This window comes from Ascaphus truei, chromosome 13 (assembly GCF_040206685.1).
Source record: "Ascaphus truei isolate aAscTru1 chromosome 13, aAscTru1.hap1, whole genome shotgun sequence".
Lineage (NCBI taxonomy): Eukaryota > Metazoa > Chordata > Amphibia > Anura > Ascaphidae > Ascaphus > Ascaphus truei.
In genome coordinates, this window is record NC_134495.1 from 44,924,113 (window position 1) to 44,944,498 (window position 20,386).

The 20,386-nt window shown below is 46.5% G+C and overlaps 1 protein-coding gene across 8 annotated transcripts in view; it reads right to left on the reverse strand.

The window, feature by feature from the left end:
- Positions 1 to 18,647, reverse strand: part of LOC142465293 (uncharacterized) — a 40,148-nt gene extending 21,501 nt beyond the window's left edge. The window contains exons 1-6 of one of the 8 annotated variants that reach the window (XM_075569318.1): positions 18,512 to 18,624; positions 16,174 to 16,225; positions 13,958 to 14,171; positions 7,141 to 7,374; positions 6,317 to 6,487; positions 6,009 to 6,087 (exon numbers count right to left, since the gene is read on the reverse strand). In XM_075569318.1, the coding sequence (XP_075425433.1) occupies positions 6,009 to 6,087; positions 6,317 to 6,487; positions 7,141 to 7,218 (328 nt within the window). In that variant the 5' untranslated portion in view covers positions 7,219 to 7,374; positions 13,958 to 14,171; positions 16,174 to 16,225; positions 18,512 to 18,624. Of the gene's footprint in view, positions 1 to 6,008; positions 6,146 to 6,316; positions 6,488 to 7,140; positions 7,375 to 11,417; positions 13,190 to 13,957; positions 14,172 to 15,676; positions 15,958 to 16,173; positions 16,226 to 18,414 lie in introns of those variants that run through there. The other 7 variants (XM_075569320.1, XM_075569319.1, XM_075569324.1 and 4 more) reach the window with 7 other exon arrangements.
- Between the last annotated feature and the right edge of the window lie 1,739 nt (positions 18,648 to 20,386).

Below are 20,386 nucleotides of genomic sequence, written 5' to 3' on the forward strand. Positions count from 1 at the left end.
TTCTTAAGCCGGGTGTATGACCAAGTGGTAGACAAGAAAGTAATAAACCCACAGGGGGTCAGTATTTTTCCTCATTTTGAGTTGCATAACGATCTCTTATACAGAGTTGAGAAAGAGAAGCAAACTCAAAAGATACAAATGCAACGGTTAGTGCCAAGACCCTATAGAAAAGAGGTATTACGTTTAGCTTATACTCTTCCTTGTTCAGATCTGAGAAGGGAGAAAACCTGAATCCACCTCATGGCACGGTTCTATTGGCCAGGAATTTATAGAGCGGTAAGGGACTTCTGTGACTCATGTCCTGTGTGTCAGATGGTTGCCCCAAAGGGGGAACACCAAGGTCCCTTTGGTGCCTATCCCAATAGTAGAGATCCATTTTGAAAGATAGGTGTGGATATTGTGGGTCCCCTGGAAAAAAAGTGCTGCAGGGTACCAGTATATACTAGTCATAATAGATTATGCTACAAGGTACCCAGAACCTATTCTATTGAGAACAACATCCGCTAAGGTTTTAGTGACTAAACTAATTAAACCACTTCTCCAAAGTGGGGTTTCCTACTGAAATTTTAACAGACCAGGGAACAAACGCTATGTCCAGGCTCATCAAGGACGTCTCTGTTCTGTTAAAATTGGGCCTCTGTTTATCATCCGCAAACAGATGGACTAGTCGAACAGTTTAATAAGACGCTTAATGTTTAGGAAATTTATATCCACTGAGACACGGCATTGGGATGAACTGCTTCCACCTGTTCTCTTTGACATTCGGGAAGTCCCCCAGTCTTCCACACGGTTTTCAAACTTTGAGTTACTTTATGGAAGAAAACCAAGAGGAATCCTGGATTTGGTAAAAGAAATGTGGGAAGAACAAATACCAAGGGTAAATAATGCCGTACAGTATTAAAACTAAGAGCAAGGTTAGAAAGTCTAGGGGTCTTTGCCCAGGAAAATATATGAGAGGCACAAATAACACAAGAAAGGAATTATAATAGAGGAGCTCGCACAAGAGAATTTCAGCCAGGGGATAGGGTTTTGCTTCTGCTTCCGACTACAGAGTCAAAGTTGTTGGCAAAATGGCAAGAACCCTTTGAGGTAGCACGAAAAGTAGGACCCATAGACTACAAAATATTGCAGCCAGGGAAAAGCAAAGAAAAAATATATAAATCTTTTGAAGCCCTGGAAAGCTCAAGAGAGTTTCTCAATAGGAGAGAAGGAGTTAGACTTGAGACCACAAGTAGACACTGGCAGGAAAAAGGAGAGTGTCCAACTGTAGGGAGAATTTGGCCTTGAAACAGAAAGTACAGGCACAAAAGATGGTGGAACAAAGTTTTGATGTGTTTTCCCTGGCAATGGAGAGAACACATCTGATTGCACACCATGTCGAAAAGGAACCAGGTAAGAAAGTGAAACAGACCTTACCGAATTCCTGAAAAATTAAGGAGTAGTAGAAACAGAACTAGAAAACATGCTCAAATTGGGGGTGATAGAAAGGTCACTAGTGAGTGGTGTAGCCCCATCATCTTAGTCCCTAAGCCGGATGGGTCTACACGGTTCTGTATAGAATTTAGAAAAGTAAATGCGGTTTCTAAATTCGATACGTACCCCATGCCCAGAGTGGATGAATTGTTGGAGAGGCTGGGGAAAGCCAAGTATATTATGACGTTGGATCTGACCAAGGGATATTGGCAGATCCCTTTAACAGAAAAGTCACAGGAAGAGACTGCTTTTGCCACTCCTTGTGGTCTGTTCCACTTTCAGACCATGTCGTTTGGATTGCATGGGGCTCCCGCTACCTTCCAGAGGTTAATGTATCAGATATTGTTACCCCATAACAAATATGCAGCAACCTACCTTGATGATGTAGTCATTTATTCCACAGATTGGGAAACACATTTGGCTAAAGTGTCGGCAGTACTAAGGTCCCTTAGAAAGGCAGGCCTGACTGCCAATCCAGCAAAATGCTCAATAGGAAGAAGTGAAACAAAGTACTTAGGCTACAAACAGCTCAATCCCCTTATAACGCTGTGCTAGGGGTCCAAAGAATCACATTGCGTTATAAGCGGATCGCGTTAGAAATAATGTACAATTGTATGCATTGTCCAATAAAGTATTTAAGATACCAATAATCGTGTTGCAAAGTATTAATAAATATGAAAATTGGGAGCCATGCTTGCATTGCGTTATAAGCGGATTTGCGTTGTAATGGATTGCGTTATAACTGGGTTGAGCTGAACTTGGTAATGGACAAAGCCGGTCTGCAGCAAGGTGCAAGCGTTGATGGGTTGTCCAGTACCAACAACAAAAAAAGCAGGTAAGAGCTTTCCTGGGCTCAGCAGGGTATTATAGGAAATTCGTACCAAATTTTTGCACAGTCCTTGGTCCCCTCACCAATCTAATAAGAAATGTGGCACCCAATAAAGTCCAGTGGACAGTACAATGTGAGGAGGCGTTTCAGGGAGTGAAAAGGATACTCTGTTTAGAGACAGTTTTACAGAGTCCGGACTTTGAGAAGCTCTTCATTCTGCAGACAGATGTCTCAGAAGTAGGTTTAGGTGCCGTCTTGTCTCAGGAGGTAGATGGGGAAGAGTGTCCGGTCCGATACCTTAGTAGGAAGCTCTAAAAAAGAGAACAAGCCTACTCTATAATAGAGAGTGTTTAGTGGTGAAGTGGGCATTATCAGCGCTCAGGTATCCCCTGGGTACCACATTCAGCCTGGTCACAGACCATGCTCCCCTAAAATGGCTTCATAGAATGAAGGACACTAACCCTAGAGTCATGCGCTGGTACCTCTCCCTTTAACCCTTCTCCTTCCGAGTACAACATAGGGCTGGGAAGTTACACGCGAATGCAGATTTTTTTTGTCCCAGGAAGGGGGGGGGGGGGAGTTGTTTCAAAAAGCGAGTGTGCGAGGAGCATCACTCTGAGGGGGTAGGTATGTGAGGGAGTATACAAGAGGTTAAAAATCTCTCTCACTTTAGCAGACCAAATGAACCACAACCTAGCTGGCAGGTTTGCTACCTGATTGGAAAGGGGAGGTTTAAAAGGAAGACAGTAGACTTCTTCCAGGCCGTCATTTTGCTCTCAACTTGTGAGGAAACAGGTTGCAGAGAGCCTGGCTGAGGGGAGAGCCTGGCTGAGGGGAGAGCCTGGCTGTTCGGAGAGCCTGGCTGTGGGGATAGCCTGGCTGTGGGGAGAGCCTGGCTGTGGGGAGAGCCTGGCTGTGGGGAGAGCCTGGCTGTGGGGAGAGCCTGGCTGTGGGGAGAGCCTGGCTGTGGGGAGTGCCTGAACTCCCTGTTGTGTACCTGGAACTAAGGACGATTGTTTTTGTTGCAGACTGATGCCATTTACTTTCATTGCTTTAGTCTCTGTGCAACAACAACCTGCTTCCCTGGTAAGGGAAATAAAGCACTTTTCATTGCAAGAAAGTGATGTGTAAGCTCTTTTCTGACCATACCGACAAGGCCGCTCCATCAGTCCCTAAACCAGATGGGAAGGTGAGGTTTTGATTGGACCTCCGAAAGGTAAATGCCGTATCCAGATTCGATGCATACCCAATGCCAAGGGTGGATGAATTGCTTGACTCCCTTGGTTAAGCAGAGTATATCTCCACCCTAGATCTCACGAAAGGATTTTGACAGATACCTTTAGCAGAGGAATCCAAGTGCAAAACTGCCTTTGCCACCCCTCTCAGTTTATACCAATTCGTCACTATGCCGTTTGGGTTACATGGGGATCCAGCCACATTCCAAAGATTAATGGACAAAGTACTACGACCCCATAGGGCATATGCCACTGCCTACTTGGATGACATTGTCATCTATAGTAGGCACTGGCAGTCCCCTATAAAAAGGTTAAGGGCAGTCCTAACGTTCTTAAGCGAAGCAGGGCTCACTGCCAATCCAAAAAAATGTGCCCTGGGAAAAGCCACTACAAAATACTTGGGCTATGCCGTTGGGGGAGGGATAGTAAGGCCACTCGCCAGCAAGGTGGCCGCCATAAATGAAGTCCCAACCCCACAGACAGAAGCAGATCTGCTCCCTTTTGGGGTTAGCAGGGTATTAAAGGCGGTTTATATCAAATTTTTAAGAGATTACAGCACCTCTAACAGATTTAACAAAAAAAGAGTGCCCCGACCCAAGTTAGATGGTCTTGGGGTGCCAAAGCGCCTTTGATACATTAAAGAAGTGCCTGTCAGAGGGCCCCGCTCTTCGGAGTCCAAATTTAAGGAGCCCTCCGAGGTAGGACTGGGAGCAGTTCTGTCCCAGCAATTTGATGGTGGTGAACACCCCATACTGTTCATCAGCCGGAAGCTGTTCCCAAGGAAAGTGAGGTATTCTGTAATTTGAGAAAAAGTGCCTCACTGTAAAATGGGCAATTGAGGCCTTGAGACATTATGTCCCCGGGGTACACTTCACCCTGGTCACTGAACATGCACCCTTGAAATGGTTAAACACCATGAAGGACACAAACTCGAGGTTGACCTGGTGGTATATGGCCCTCCAGCCGTTCTCTTGATATACAGCATAGGCCTGGGAAGGAGCATGGAAATGCCGATTATTTATTTATTTTGTCGCGAGGAGTAGAGGGTTGGATTTTACGGTAAAATGTCAGGTTGTGTTTGGGTAGAAGGGGGCCAGTGTTGCGGGTTACCCCGAAACATGTAATCAGGATTCCCCCCCACCCCCCAGATTCCTGAGGACATGAGGAACACAGACCACCGGATAAAATCCTCCCTAGAAAGCAGTTTGCAGCTCACCGTCAAATCTCCCTGCGTCAACACAGACCAGAATAGTAAGACCAGGCAGGGGAATTGAATTACATTCAAAGGTCCCCGGTATATGCCAAAAACCCAGTGTGGGGTTCAGTACATCTCTCACCAGGTATAAGATGGCGAGAGTTATATGTTTAAGTTACAGTGATCAGTAGGGGTAAAAATTAATTTGCATGGGAGACAGAGTGGCTACTCCGCCCTCTAAGCTTCAAAGGCAATCCAGGATATGGAAGTGTTAAACCATTTGTTAGCATGGGGGGTTAAAGGAAGAGAACTTCAATAAGCCATCCTGGCAAGTTGTCACCATGCCCATACTGAGCGGCACCAGGTAAGAGGGGCAGGGTCTCATATGCTAAGCGGCAAAGTTCGCACGTGCCCAGAGCAGAATGAGAAGCACTCTCTGCCAGGTTTGCAAAGTATTGGCAACATCATGATAGGGGGACGGAAATATTCCCATGGAGAGAGAGGCTACACTAGTTAAGTATAGGAATGCTAACCCTATAAGAACCTGTGCAGCTCATCAGGAAGTAGTCATCATGTGTAACAGATTCACCTAAAATTCAATGTGTGGTCCAAGAATTCCAAGCTCTGAGTAAGTTATCTACCGTACGTTTCTCAGATACTAAGTGTCCAGTTACCAATTAGACTGTAAGCTCCTCGGGGCAGGGACTCCTCTTCCTTAATGTTACTTTCTTGTCTAAAGTGCTTATTCCCATGATCTGTTATTTATATTATCTGTTATTTATTTGATTACCACGTGTATTACTGCTGTGAAGCGCTATGTACATTAATGGCGCTATATAAATAAAGACATACAATACAATACAATACAAGACTCCAGCAGGAAGAGGCTACTTGAAGAAAAAGCTGCCTGGATTATTTTGCCGTTTGTTTTGCAACTAGGAAAGATTAGTTTTGTATCCCAGTTCCAAAGTAAGTGTATTTTCATTGTAATTGTAAACCAAGCTGTGTATGTTCATTATGTAACTAAATCACAATTTAACTCTTGATTGCTCAAAGGATCCGGGTATTTTGGTGTTAAAAGTTCTCTTCTACCGTGACACCTCTGTTCTAAAATATCCTGTCCTGAGTGACAGAGATGAAAAGCCCTTGACCGGCTCCGTGACTTGTTTCTTACATAAAACTCACAACAAAAACACAAAGTGTAATCTGAGCTCCTGTTTGCTGGATCTAAACATGACTGACATCTATATTAGAATAACAGAAAACCTCCTCTTACCCAGTGAGCTGAGGTTCTGGTCATTCTCCATCATCACGTCCTTGTAACGCTCCTTGTGTCCTTCTAAATACTCCCACTCCTCCATGGAGAAATACACAGCAACATCATCACACAGAAAACACAGAGAATCCCCCAATCTGTATCCAAACATAATCATTGGTCCTGTAATAATCTTTTCCTTATGGAAAGCCAGGTGAGGAAGGCAGAGAGGGAAATACAGATACATACAGTAGAACAAAGTTTGCTCAAGAAAAGGCTGAATTAAGACAGAAGGATGATAATATCTAACGCTGCCCAGCAGCCCTCACCTCTCCAGTCAGCAGGTAAATGATGTTGTGGGTGTGTTCCAGGATCTTCTCAGACGTCAGCTTATTGTCATTGTTTCTATCGTGTATCTTGGTCCTGCAGAATCTTTCTGGCGCACAGGGACTGCTGCTGTCAGTGACATTCTCACCATGGTTCTTCACAACAATATAATCCTAGATATTGAGAGACAGTAATAAATATCACTGTGCAGAGCAAGAGACACGGTTGCTATGTCTCATGTTCCTGCAGATGTGTTGTTTTGCAGTAAGAGGGACGCGTCTCTTGTTAACAGCTCTATACTCAATCTATTCAGTGCCGTCCCCACCAATTCTATCTATTGTATCACTGACATGGCTGCACCAAACTCACTGACTCACCTGTGCCTATATGAACAAAGACCATGGATTATACAAACATAACATTAAAAAGTATATGTAATCATTACAGGACTTCTGACACTGTGGATATTATAAAATAATATAGCAGACACAAAACATCTATATATCATGTAGTGGACCCAGGATCTCCCTGTGCACAAACATGCATCTTCCTGGATCCAAGTACATTCAATCACTGAGTCAATCCTACATCTTTCTCTGACCAAATCTGACTCTGTGCCCTGCTGCTGCCCAATCATGTCCTTATGTGGTCCTGTGCTCTCCATATGACAAAACAGCTTGCCTGCCCTTGGGTTCTTGCTCTCTCTAATTACATGTGTCCCTGGATCTTGCTTCTCAAATACCTCCCATATTAACGCTCTGCAGGTCCCTGTTGTAGTGAGGGAGATAAGAGTGGTGTCATTATAACTTTCTCCAGCAGCCCTCACCTCTCCAGTCAGCAGGTAGATAATCTCCAGGGTGTGATCCAAGATCATCTCAGTCATCTGCTTCTTGTCCATGTTCATCGTCAGTGAGTTAGTCAGATGCACCAAGAATGGGCTCTGGTTCCTGTGGAAGTGTTTCACCGCGTGGTGACCTCTGCAGTTACTGATATATATTGTACTTCCTTCACCGTAACATTCTACGCATCATGAGAGAGGGATGTATACTCGTATGTGACCCTGCAGTGACAGAAAAGGGTACAAATAAATGTGGCACTCTTGTCAGTGTCACCCTGCAGTGGGAGAGACAGATGTGAGGGACTTGGGGGTCCTTCCTGTCAGTGTCACCCTGCAGTGGGAGGGACAGATGTGAGGGACTGGGGGGTCCTTCCTGTCAGTGTCACCCTGCAGTAGGAGGGACAGATGTGAGGGACTTGTGGGTCCTGTCTGTGTCACCCTGCAGTGACAGGGACACATAACATGTCACCTTTACATTTCTAAACCTCTTAAACTTTGGGGAAAAGTTATAGAAAACTCATATACAGTACACACACACAATATTTTTACATTTAATTATATACCAAATCCCATTTTCTAGCAAGAATGTTTAACAGAACAAATAAAAAGTACCAGCACTGTGGGCTGCTAAATGAAAACATAGTCCTACCTCAGTATAAGTGTGTGCATATATGTAAAAAAACAAACTAATCCCCGCGCTCAGTCTAACAAGTACTATGGGGAGGGTGCTCAAATGGGATAAAAATAATATACAAAAACAAACAAGATCCTACAAAGCGCTCGATGACCCCATCTCTAAATATATGGGATAAAATGATATAGTAAAAATTATATTTAATGGGATTCACAGTATTAAAGAACGATTACTAGAACTATAAAACAAAAATGGCACCTAATGCTAAACACATCTCAGACAGACAAATCTCCAACAATATCACAGTAGTATCTCTCTAATAGAGCTGTGGATATACATCAGGGTCCACAATATTGCAGGTGTCAAGATAGAGGTCCCCAAACGGAGGAGGATAACTTCCTAATAGGCACTGCAAACAGAATCCATATTGATATGTAGGCAATATTCAGTGGCAGCGGGCTGAGTTACCATCAACGTAATTGCAAACACACAGTTCCCTGGGTCGTGCCTCACAGATGTCAAATGATATTACTGTGACGGTGAGGGGGTAACCAGGCTTTATAATAAAGGTTCACTTGGTTGCCCCTGAACTGTGTTTTGGGAGTCCTAGAGTGTCAGCTCTTGGACCCGTGTATTGTGCATGTATTACGGTGACTGTGCAAATTATGATTATAAAGATTTGTCTGTGTTTCGCCTTTCCTGGGGTGCTGGGACCAGGAGATTTCTAGGCTGTGAGTTTCAGGGTAGGTTTGACGGAGAAACTTCTTTCAGATTGCGTCTATTTAGTGGGGTTCCAAAGTTACTGGAGACCCCAAAAATGTACCCAGGATTCAGGTTAGATTCCCGGCGACATTGAAGCGCAGTGCTCCGGTCAAAACCCTACCATGAAAAGCGTTCTTGCGACTCACCACTAGGAGGTCCTGCTTCAGCACAGACCAGAAAAGGTAAAAGGAGGCACAGGGAGGAAAGGGGTAACTGAAACAGTCAAGAGGTCCCTAGCATAAGGAGGGTTACCCCAGATACATGCCCAGGTACCCTGGGGGTACTCCAGCTATTTGATAAAGCCGAGAGTGCATTCTTGTGTGTAAAAGTTTTTAATGTCAGTTCTAAGGTGTGCGAAGTATGAGGCTAGTGAGTATAGGAAATATATACACTCACTCCATCCCTGACACCAGAACAGAGACTTATATATTATCACACAGAAGACAGGACTAAGTATATTTTATTAAAGGGTTATAGTTAATAGGTATATGTACTGATAACCTGTGAATGAACTGTGGGATTTCCAAGTCATGGATTCCGAGCGACCAGATGGCTACCAGGCTTGCTGCCTCTGGGTCTGTGCGGAGTCCTGACTTGAAATCCTCAGGGATGCCAAGGTGTTAGAACAGGAGGGGTACTGCAGTTCTGCTTGAGTACCCGCATCCTGGGCTAACACAGGGCTATCCGGCCACCATTTGCCAGAGCCCAGACTCTGTGGAGCCTTGTCAGCGGGTGGGCTCAGTATGCAAAGAGGCAGAGGGGCCAGGTTAGCCCACACCCCTTGCAGAATGAAAAAAAGGTGCCCACCCGGCTTTAAAATACCGGTAATCGGGGTTTGGCAGGCAGGAGAATTCCCACGCCATGGGTTGGAGGACAAGCTGTGGGACTGCCTGTCCCAAAGTGTAAAAGACAGCTAGTCGCCATCCCAGAACTCTCTGTTCTCTCTTTTGTGTTCAATGTGTTCCTATGTGATTGTGTGTTCCCAAGTGATTCCAGAAGTCCAATTTGCCATAAGGGCAAGAACGGGTCGGGCCGGACCCAGAGGCGCCTTGCGGAGATTGCAAGGAAAAAGGCTGTAGGACTTTTTAAACCAGAATATTTTCTAAGTCCCCACTTCAGCACTGGACTGTTTTAAATACTTTATTTCAACTAGGAAAGTCAGTTTGTCAACCCCAGAACCCCAGTAATTGGATTTTCTTCTGCCTATTGTAATTCAATGTGTGTTTGCTTGTTTCTATGTGTAGCGGTCATGTAAAATGGCTACAGTCATCTCTCCTGCTGACAGTAAGGCCTGGTAAGTTGTGGGCATGCCAGCAGTAATTATGGAGGTTTGCCCTCACCTCACACCTTGGTGGGGTGCCCTGTGTATGGATGGGAGTGGTCACATGCTCTGACTCCATGGTTAGTGATGTCAGAGGTGTGTCAGCTTCCAGAGTGTACATAAGGCACAGCACTGTGTCTAAAAGTTAGTCCAGTTCTAGTAGTCTTGGGAGTTCTATTCAGTCTGGTTTAAGTGCAAGTTCTAGCAGATGGTTATGTTATAGTAACTGAAGAGAAGACTGTGTCCAGGGACCTGGCACAGGGCAGAGATCCCTGCGGGGATAAGGAATCCCTATTTAAGGAGAACTACACCTTTTAAAGGGAAGCACTGACTGAATATGAGTGGCTAGAAAATCTACTGCGAGGGGCAGCTAGCCCACTCAGGCAATAAAGATGTTCTCACTCACAAACCCTCTCGTGTACATGTGTGGAGTGAATGTACAGAGAGGAGCACCACGAAGGAGTTCCTCAACAGGACCATCCCCATGCGGACGCAGGGACCCTGATGAGGTGGAGGGGCTGCACTGGAACTAGGTAGGACTCAGCACACTACCTCAGCTGCCTGTCTGGACGGGTCCTCCCCACACACCATCATGCGGGAGAATCAGGAGTCCTGTTGCCAACAGGTGCACCACCAGACACTACCACACTGTAATGGGGACCGGTTAGACCACAGGGGCCAATGTGAGATTGGGTGGGTCAGGCCGGTTCAGAAACATCGTTACATATGGAATAAATTACAATTTATTTTACTTATTGGCTTTCCTCAGTGATATGATCCCGGTTTTAAATGTGTAAGTACCTGGTCCCCCGTGACAATTACCCCCTAGTATAATCCAAATAATGCATATGTTACATGTGTCTACCTGTGTGCACATTTCTGTGGCTGGCTTTATAGAATGATCAGAGGGACCGTACCGTCTGTGTCCCCGTATATAATTATCTCTCGGTCTCCCTTATGAGTAACTATCTCCTCTATGCCTATCCTAATCTATTGTCAATGGACAGTATCTCTTACTCAGCCCTTAATGTTCTGGAAAGCATGGCACAACTGCACTAGCGATGAAGCGTGACCACGATTATCGAGAAGACAAACAATTTTGTGTTTGTCTCGCGACGGCTGGGTCGGTTCAGCCAATCGCCCTCATTGGCTGCTTGGTTCAGCCAATGAGGGCGAACCGCTCACGTGACGTCACGGCCACGCCTCCCCGGACCTCGGTGCAGGTTTTGCGTGAGCGACAGGCGCGCGTGACGTCATGCGTTCCACCGCTCGCCCACTATAATCACAGGCTTCGTCATGTGACTTGTCAAAAAACGCACGGTGATAAATAAAATAAAAAAAGTGACAAACAAAATAAAGTGTGGGAATTTAAATTGTAAAGCAGCTCAAACCCCTATTATATAACTGCTCCAAGAGATCTTACAATGTGGGTGATTCTTTGCAATGAGGGGAGCGCAGTTTCACGGCCAGAAAAGGAAGAATAAAGAGACAAACAGTGCGATACGTTCCCATCAGACTTTTCAAATGCAGGTAGTCTTATATACTCACATTTCCCCACTTTCAAAACAGCGTGGTATCAAAGTAGTTTTAGTGCGGCAATCGAATGAAGCTAGGGATCGCCTCTCCGGCTCAAGGAAATCTATGTGGATCAGTGAGCACCAGTAGATCTCATGGAAAATGCCGACAATAGTGTAGACAGTCCTAACTTTTATAAACTGGCATAACTAAAAACACCAAAGAGTGCACTCACACTGCGCACACGGGACATAGAAAGGGAAAAAAGTGCGCAGCTAATTAAACCAATATACAATATGTATCTACTAACAGTGAGTAGTGAATTGGAACCATAATACCCTCAACCTTGAAGTGATTATACATACAATGACCGTGCAAACAATATAACGGCTGCAGCTGTAATGGGTCAGGGTGGCTTAGCACGCCAACAACACTAGAACAGAATGGAGACAAAAAACAGCGCAAAACCGCATAGTGAAGTATACCAAAATTATAATTTGATTTGTATAAAAGGTGAGTTTTAGGCGTACATCAGGTTAAGAGAACAAACGCATTGAGTGCATATAGCACAACAGGTTACCACACTGCAGAATGTAACAGGGGTCACTGGCAATCACAGTTGAATTGACTCGTAAGATCAGCCTCACGTTCTCTGTGGAAGGTACTACTGGAACCCCATCCGTCCGGTGGTCTCGATCTCATCAAGGGAGTACTCCTCTCCGGGAACCGGCATGCGTGCGCGCACACTGCAGGGTCGTGTCGCCGTCGGATGACGTCACAGCGCCAAAGATGAAAGTCTCTTCCGCACACGTGATGTGTGGGTCAATCCAACAGGAACAGAGTCTCGATCTCGTTAAAGTGATATTAGCACAGCTAAGGTCGCAGGCTCAATGGTTCAGTCACCAAGAATAATGGGCTAAAAATCGTAATACTAGAAACGTATTATCCTACGCGTTTTGTAGCTATCGCTGATAGAACGGAACCCGCCGTATGCCCGGGTTCTTGCTGTACTTATTTCAACAGCTTGCACTTGCAAAATTAAGCTGCCTCCACGCTACCGCTGAGAGCGGTGACATCACCAACTCTCCAAGCATGAGCACAGGGGCGGCATGGATCGGGGGTATTTGTGTGTGTGTTTGTGTGACTGTGTGTGCATTGACTGCTGCTGAGCGCGCTTCAAAGTCAATTTTGTTTGTCTCTCGAAGCGCCAAGCGTCACAGTAGATACAACACAATGGACCACATCCAAGTCGTACAAGAAAAGCATTTGATTCTGACTACGCCGCAGCCGTCCTAGATTCAATGACAAAATGTTGAAGGGTACAATGATATCATAAAGAACAGGTACGAGAATGCCACATCAACCATTAGGCCTCGGCCAGGGTGGAGCTGGGCGGGCGGGCTCACGCTGGCCACAATGAAACACATTGAAGCAATGTGTGTGTCCAGCGTGAGCGGTTCGCCCAATAAGGACGGACCAGCTCCGTGACGTCGTGGCCTTGCCCCCAGGCGAGCGCGCATCTAGCCGGCCACGAATCGCCTGGCCCAGCACACAAGCGCCAGCGAGCCCGTTCCCTGCCTGGCCGCAGCCTACATGAAGATACACAAAACATAAGGAGCAGCAACGGAGTGCGACAGGGAGACACGAGGTCGCCCAAGCTTTTCTCTGCAACACTTGTAGAATTGTTCAAAACATTAGATTGGGAAGAAAAAGGAATCAAAATCAACGGTAAATATTTGAGTCCCCTATGATTATCAGGTAACGTTGTTTTGCCACAAATTAAAAAGATAGAAACGGGGGCAGAGCACTGCCAACAAAATTGGAGGAGGCCAATATAGAAAAATATTAAATAAATTATTAAACGGATCATACAGACATCTAAATAGCAACACAACGCACCTACGCGTTTCGTATTTTGTTGGCAGTGCTCTGCCCCGTTTCTATTTTTTGCTTGTCCATTTCATGGGCAGAATCAGCACGCTGCTGGAAACCTGCATCCTGTACTTCATGGAGGAAACCATGGACCCTACTGAGTGAGTTATTGCAATACATGCTTTACATTAGCTTTGAATGGGACACAGCGTGTCCTATAAATATGTGCTAGTTAGCACTAGGTTCTAGTTCCTTAACCATGGCTATGGGATGCTGATTAACTCCTTAGCACTCACTGAAGTTGCCGCATGGGATGCTTTAATTGATTACAAGGATACAATTAACCTTTCAAGCCCCGGTTCCTATCGACTTCTATGTTCTGATCACAAATTCAGAAGACCTAGAGCAATAAATTGGAGAACTCGCTGAGGGAAGCAAGAAGGTGGCCTCCGTACGAATCTCAGCCAGACCAAAGTGGTGTTCAACAAATGTGTCAAGTCTGCAAAGATTAAAATAAATGGAACTAGAAGAAGTCACAGACTATGTCCACCTTGGCCGGTAGATGGATGGGAACCTTTTGAATGAAGATGCGGTGGAGCACATTTGGAAGAAGCAAGACGATATTTCAAGGGACAGGAGCCTCCTTGTGTAATCTACTTTGAAGCTAAAGTGGTAGAAACAGAGTAATTAGAGGCACTTACAATGTTTCAGCTTCCCACAGATGTTCATCAATTTGTGTAGTCCACGAGGTAGCGAGTCTGAGCTTGTGGGGAGTCTGGAGAGTCTCCGTGGGTGGCGTCGTGGACCGTAGGTGGTGTCTGCTTCAGCTTATATTTTCTGCCGCTTCTCCCCTACTCCAGTCTCGCTTTCGCCTAGAGCATCTGGCGCGCTATTTTCTCCTCTGTACCTCTCGGGCTGCAGAGTCAAAGTATCCAGTTTATTTTCTGACCCAAATCCACATCTTTACATTTTCAGCATTTAGAAAAAGCCATTTGGTTTGATCAGCAGATTTCCCCGAGTGAAAACAACTGCTGGATGTTTGGATAAAATAGATTTTAAAATAGGATCTCGTTGTAGTTTCCCCAGTATTTCTTTAACATTGTATTAAGAAGTGGTCCTGCTGTATTATATTCAGTGACAAGAGGAATACAATAGTCTTGATAGAAATGATTATTTTTTGGAATTGTTAAATTCTGATTAACCAGAGCATGGTTATTTATAAGTTTTGCTTCTACAATTGCATTACCAATTAATTATTCATCATATTTTTTCAAATACATTTAGCTTTCAATGTATTTGCTTGCTCATCATCATCTAATGTCTAGAACAAAAGGGATGTCTCTGACCCAATTGTTATTAGTTTTCACGTTAAAATATGTATTATAATAGCTGTGTGTATTACAATAGCTGCTGTATATCAGTGTTACAGTGTGTCTGTGTATTACAATAGCTGTGTGTCAGTGTTACAGTGTCTGTGTATTACAATAGCTGTGTGTGTCAGTTTTACAATGTGCCTGTGTATTACAATAGCTGTGTGTGTCAGTGTTACTGTGTGTCTGTGAATTACAATAGCTGTGTGTGTCAGTGTTACAGTGTGTGTATTACAATAGCTGTGTGTCAGTGTTACAGTGTGTCTGTGTATTACAATAGCTGTGTGGCAGTGTTACAGTGTGTGTCTGTGTATTACAATAGCTGTGTGTGTCAATGTTACAGTGTGTGTCTGTGTATTACAATAGCTGTGTGTGTCAATGTTACAGTGTGTCTGTGTATTACAATAGCTGTGTGTGTCAATGTTACACTGTGTCTGTGTATTACAATAGCTGTGTGTCAGTGTTACAGTGTGTGTGTGTGTATTGCAATAGCTGTGTGTCAGTGTTACAGTATGCCTGTGTATTACAATAGCTGTGTGTGTCAGTGTTAGTGTGCCTGTGTATTACAATAGCTGTGTGTGTCAGTGTTACAGTGTCTGTGTATTACAATAGCTGTGTATGTCAGTGTTACAGTGTGTCTGTGTATTACAATAGCTGTGTATGTCAGTGTTACAGTGTGCCTGTGTATTACAATAGCTGTGTGTGTCAGTGTGCCTGTGTATTACAATAGCTGTGTGTGTCAGTGTGCCTGTGTATTACAATAGCTGTGTGTGTCAGTGTTACAGTGTGCCTGTGTATTACAATAGCTGTGTGTGTCAGTGTGCCTGTGTATTACAATAGCTGTGTGTGTCAGTGTTACAGTGTGACTGTGTATTACAATAGCTGTGTGTGTCAGTGTTACAGTGTGACTGTGTATTACAATAGCTGTGTGTGTCAGTGTTACAGTGTGCCTGTGTATTACAATAGCTGTGTGTGTCAGTGTTACAGTGTGTCTGTGTATTACAATAGCTGTGTGTGTCAGTGTTACAGTGTGCCTGTGTATTACATTACCTGTGTCTGTATATAATGTGAAAGATGACAAAGAACATCACATCCTTGCAGCAGCCATTTGTGGGACGGGAATGGGTGTGTTTACCAAAGCTGTGCACTGATTGGCTTATTCCATCTTGATGTCGTGGCTTTTACGCAGTGGATTCTGGGACTTGTAGTTTATCTATGTGAAAATATAATGTTGGCAAAGCAGGCGTACAGCTGCCCGACCAGGAAGGGAGCGATCACATGACCGGCAGCAGCCAATCCCCGTGTGTGCAGAGGAGGAGGTGGGGGGGATAGCAGGGAAGGAAGAAGCTGGGGGGGGGGGCTCTGGCTGCAGTCACGTGATTTTCACACATATTTATCCTGCAGATTTATATCAGTGATTTTGAAAACAATGAAATAATATAAAGTAAATATATTTCTAAAAAAAATATATAAAGTGAAAAATGTGTAAAAAAAAAAAAAATAAGTACAATATAATGAATATATTTCTAATCACAGATATTACTCACATTCATAATCAGTTTCTCATTCATATTCCCAGTAATTCTCTATCCAGTGTCTCTGAGATAAAAAAAATATTACAGTGATCACCTCTTTTACACTTTTTTTTTATTTGTTTACTTTTTCTATTTCAAAGTTTCTCAGGTATTTTGCAAAGTCGGGTCCCCCGGCCCCTCACATTTGTCCCTCCCACTGCAGGGTGACACAGACAGGTCCCCCAGCCCCTCACATCTGTCCCTCCCACTGCAGGGTGACACAGACAGGTCCCCCAGCCCCTCACATCTGTCCCTCCCACTGCAGGGTGACACAGACAGGACCCCCGGCCCCTCACATCTGTCCCTCCCACTGCAGGGTGACACAGACAGGACCCCCGGCCCCTCACATCTGTCCCTCCCACTGCAGGGTGACACAGACAGGACCCCCGGCCCCTCACATCTTTCCTTCCCACTGCAGGGTGACACAGACAGGACCCCCAGCCCCGCACATCTGTCCCTCCCACTGCAGGGTGACACAGACAGGGCCCCACATTCCCTCACAGCTGTCCCTCCCACTGCAGGGTGACACAGACAGGTCCCCGGCCCCTCACATCTGTCCCTCCCACTGCAGGGTGACACAGACAGGACCCCAGCCCCTCACATCTGTCCCTCCCACTACAGGGTGACACAGACAGGACACACAATCCCTCCCACTGCAGGGTTGACACAGACAGGACCCCCAGCCCCTCACATGTGTCCCTCCCACTGCAGGGTGACACAGACGGGTTCCCCAGCCCCTTACATGTGTCCCTCCCACTGCAGGGTGACACAGACAGGACCCCCAGCCCCTCACATCTGTCCCTCCCACTGCAGGGTGACACAGACAGGACCCCCAGCCCCTCACATCTGTCCCTCCCACTGCAGGGTGACACAGACAGGACCCCCAACCCCTGTCCCTCCCACTGCAGGGTGACACAGACAGGGCCCCCAGCCCCTCACACTGCAGGGTGACACAGACAGGGCCCCCAGCCCCTCACATCTGTCCCTCCCACTGCAGGGTGACAGACAGGGCCCCCAGCCCCTCACACTGCAGGGTGACACAGACAGGGCCCCCAGCCCCTCACATCTGTCCCTCCCACTGCAGGGTGACACAGACAGGACCCCCAGCCCCTCACATCTGTCCCTCCCACTGCAGGGTGACACAGACAGGACCCCCAACCCCTGTCCCTCCCACTGCAGGGTGACACAGACAGGGCCCCCAGCCCCTCACACTGCAGGGTGACACAGACAGGACCCCCAGCCCCTCACATCTGTCCCTCCCACTGCAGGGTGACACAGACAGGACCCCCAACCCCTGTCCCTCCCACTGCAGGGTGACACAGACAGGACCCCCAGCCCTTCACATCTGTCCCTCCCACTGCAGGGTGACACAGACAGGACACACAATCCCTCCCACTGCAGGGTGACACAGACAGCTCCCCCAGCCCCTCAAATCTGTCCCTCCCACTGCAGGGTGACACAGACAGGTCCCCTAGCCCCTCAAATCTGTCCCTCCCACTGCAGGGTGACACAGACAGGACCCCCAGCCCCTCACATCTGTCCCTCCCACTGCAGGGTGACACAGACAGGTGTACCTGATATCACCCATGCAGCCTGCCTAATACTGACACCTTAAAACTTGCCCCACAAATCAAGCATCCCAATAGCCTGCACTCATGGCTATTGTCCCACACTCAGTCACTCCTACCACCCATTGTGGCCAAGCACTGCCATATACAGCACTTATTCCCCCACATGCTGTCTCTGTAAGTTTCCCACTAAACCTCTTAGATTGTAAGCTCTTCGGGGCAGGGATTTCCTTTCCTATTGTCTGATTTTGCTGCACTTATTGTATTATTATAATTCCCTGTACTGTATTCTTTGTGAAGCGCTGAGTACACTTTTGGCGCTAAATAAATAAAGACATACAATACATGGCTGTTAAGATCCATATTACACAAGTGTTTTTATTTATATTAAGTGGAATATGTTATTTACAGTATATGTAACCCTCATTGCCTGGCTCCAAAGATTGATTACATCAGTTGACTGACATACATCAAAAAAAAAATCACAAACATCAAAACATAAACAAAATAAAAGTCCATGAAATAAAACGTCTAAGAGGTGTTTAACAAAGTATATCCCATAGATGGGAGACACCCCCGGAGTCTCAGCCCCCCCCCCCCCCATTCACACGCTATGGCTGGAGATAGAGGTCACAATCTCACTCACAAGTGTCAATCGCAGTAAATACAATCAGCATCACACTGGTGTGAGGAGGTGCGCTCACAGCTGGACCCCAGCTGGGGAGGAGAGTGATATACTTCACCTTGTCCAAAAAGGTCCTTATCCAAGGACAGCCAGTATGGCAGCAACAAGGGCAGGGCACTGGGCGCTGCGCAGCACTAGCTGCAGCCACAAACCAGCCTGTGTGATGGACCAAAGTCCAGGCACACACAGGACAAACACGCTGGCAGCAAGCCAGCCCCAGGAACATGGGGGAGGCGCTCAGCACAGCAGGGAGGGCAGGCATGGCTAAATAACCCCAGCAGGCAGCCTGAGCAGAGTGAGGCACACTGACAGCAAGCCAGCCCCAGTAACATGGGGGAGGCGCTCAGCACAGCAGGGAGGGCTGGCAATTCTAAATAACCCCAGCAGGCAGCCTGAGCAGAGTGAGGCACACTGACAGCAAGCCAGCCCCAGTAACATGGGGGAGGCGCTCAGCACAGCAGGGAGGGCTGGCAATTCTAAATAACCCCAGCAGGCAGCCTGAGCAGAGTGAGGCACACTGACAGCAAGCCAGCCCCAGTAACATGGGGGAGGCGCTCAGCACAGCAGGGAGGGCAGGCATGGCTAAATAACCCCAGCAGGCAGCCTGAGCAGAGTGAGGCACACTGACAGCAAGCCAGCCCCAGGAACATGGGGGAGGCGCTCAGCACAGCAGGGAGGGCAGGCATGGCTAAATAACCCCAGCAGGCAGCCTGAGCAGAGTACCCAACACAGCGCTGACCCTGTGAAACCAACTCAACTGTGGCAAGTAACACAGATCAAGAAGCTTTCTAAAGCGTGCGACAATACACTCAACAAGAGAACTTGGAGTAATGAGGCTCAAGCCTCGGTATCCAATATCACCACTGACAGATTTAATCTGTCAGTCAGAACAGAACAGGACCTGAGCAGAGTGAGACACACAGACACATGGCAGGTCAGCTCAGCTCCATGAACTTAGGGGAGGCGCTCAGCACAGCAGGGAGGGCTGACATGGCTGGATACAATAACCCCAGCAGGCAGTCTGAGCAGAGTGAGGCACACTGACAGCGAGCCAGCGCAGCTCCAGGAGCATGGGGGAGGCGCTCAGCACAGCAGGGAGGGCTGACATGGCTGGATACAATAACCCCAGCAGGCAGCCTGAGCAGAGTGAGGCACACTGACAGCGAGCCAGCGCAGCTCCAGGAATATGGGGGAGGCACTCAGCACAGGAGGGAGGCATGGCATGGCTAGATAACCTCAGCAGGCAGCCTGTAAGATGAGCAGAGTGAGGCACAGGCACCCTGCAGCTCCATGAACATGGGGGAGACGTTAAATGCAGCAGTTGGAGCTAAATGGATTATCCCAAAGACATGACCCGACATGTTTAGGGGCTATGACGGTGGTAACACGTGTCCATACTTATATACACACTAGCCCAATCCGTTGTCATAGTGACTAACAACAAACAGACAAAGAACAGTTACCAATGAATGGAATCAAAAACAACTATATAAATGTTAACATAAAGAACATAATACAATGGAAAAGCAATATATAAAACATCTATATATAGATTATTTAGGGGACCAGCAAAAAATTATTTGTGGCACAAAAGATGAAAACGTCCATTAATTATATACCAAGGAACTAAGGACAACATGGTGATACACCTGGTGTGTAATTAAAATGATAAAATATTTTTAAATGGGCTTTTTGTGATCAAAAAAGGTGTCCTGGAAAAAACAGGACACTCCCTCTCTAGCTGTGGCTAAAACGTAGGATATGGCTTATTTCTGCTATGGAAAAGCTCACTGCATTCCCGAGAGAGAACTGCCATCAGCTTTCCCAGATCTGGGATCCCTGGTTCGCCGGAGAAAGGGGGGCAGAGAGACAACAGAGAACTGGCCTTTATATAGGAGGGATTAAATAGTTCCCGCTGAGGTTGTTCGGGCAA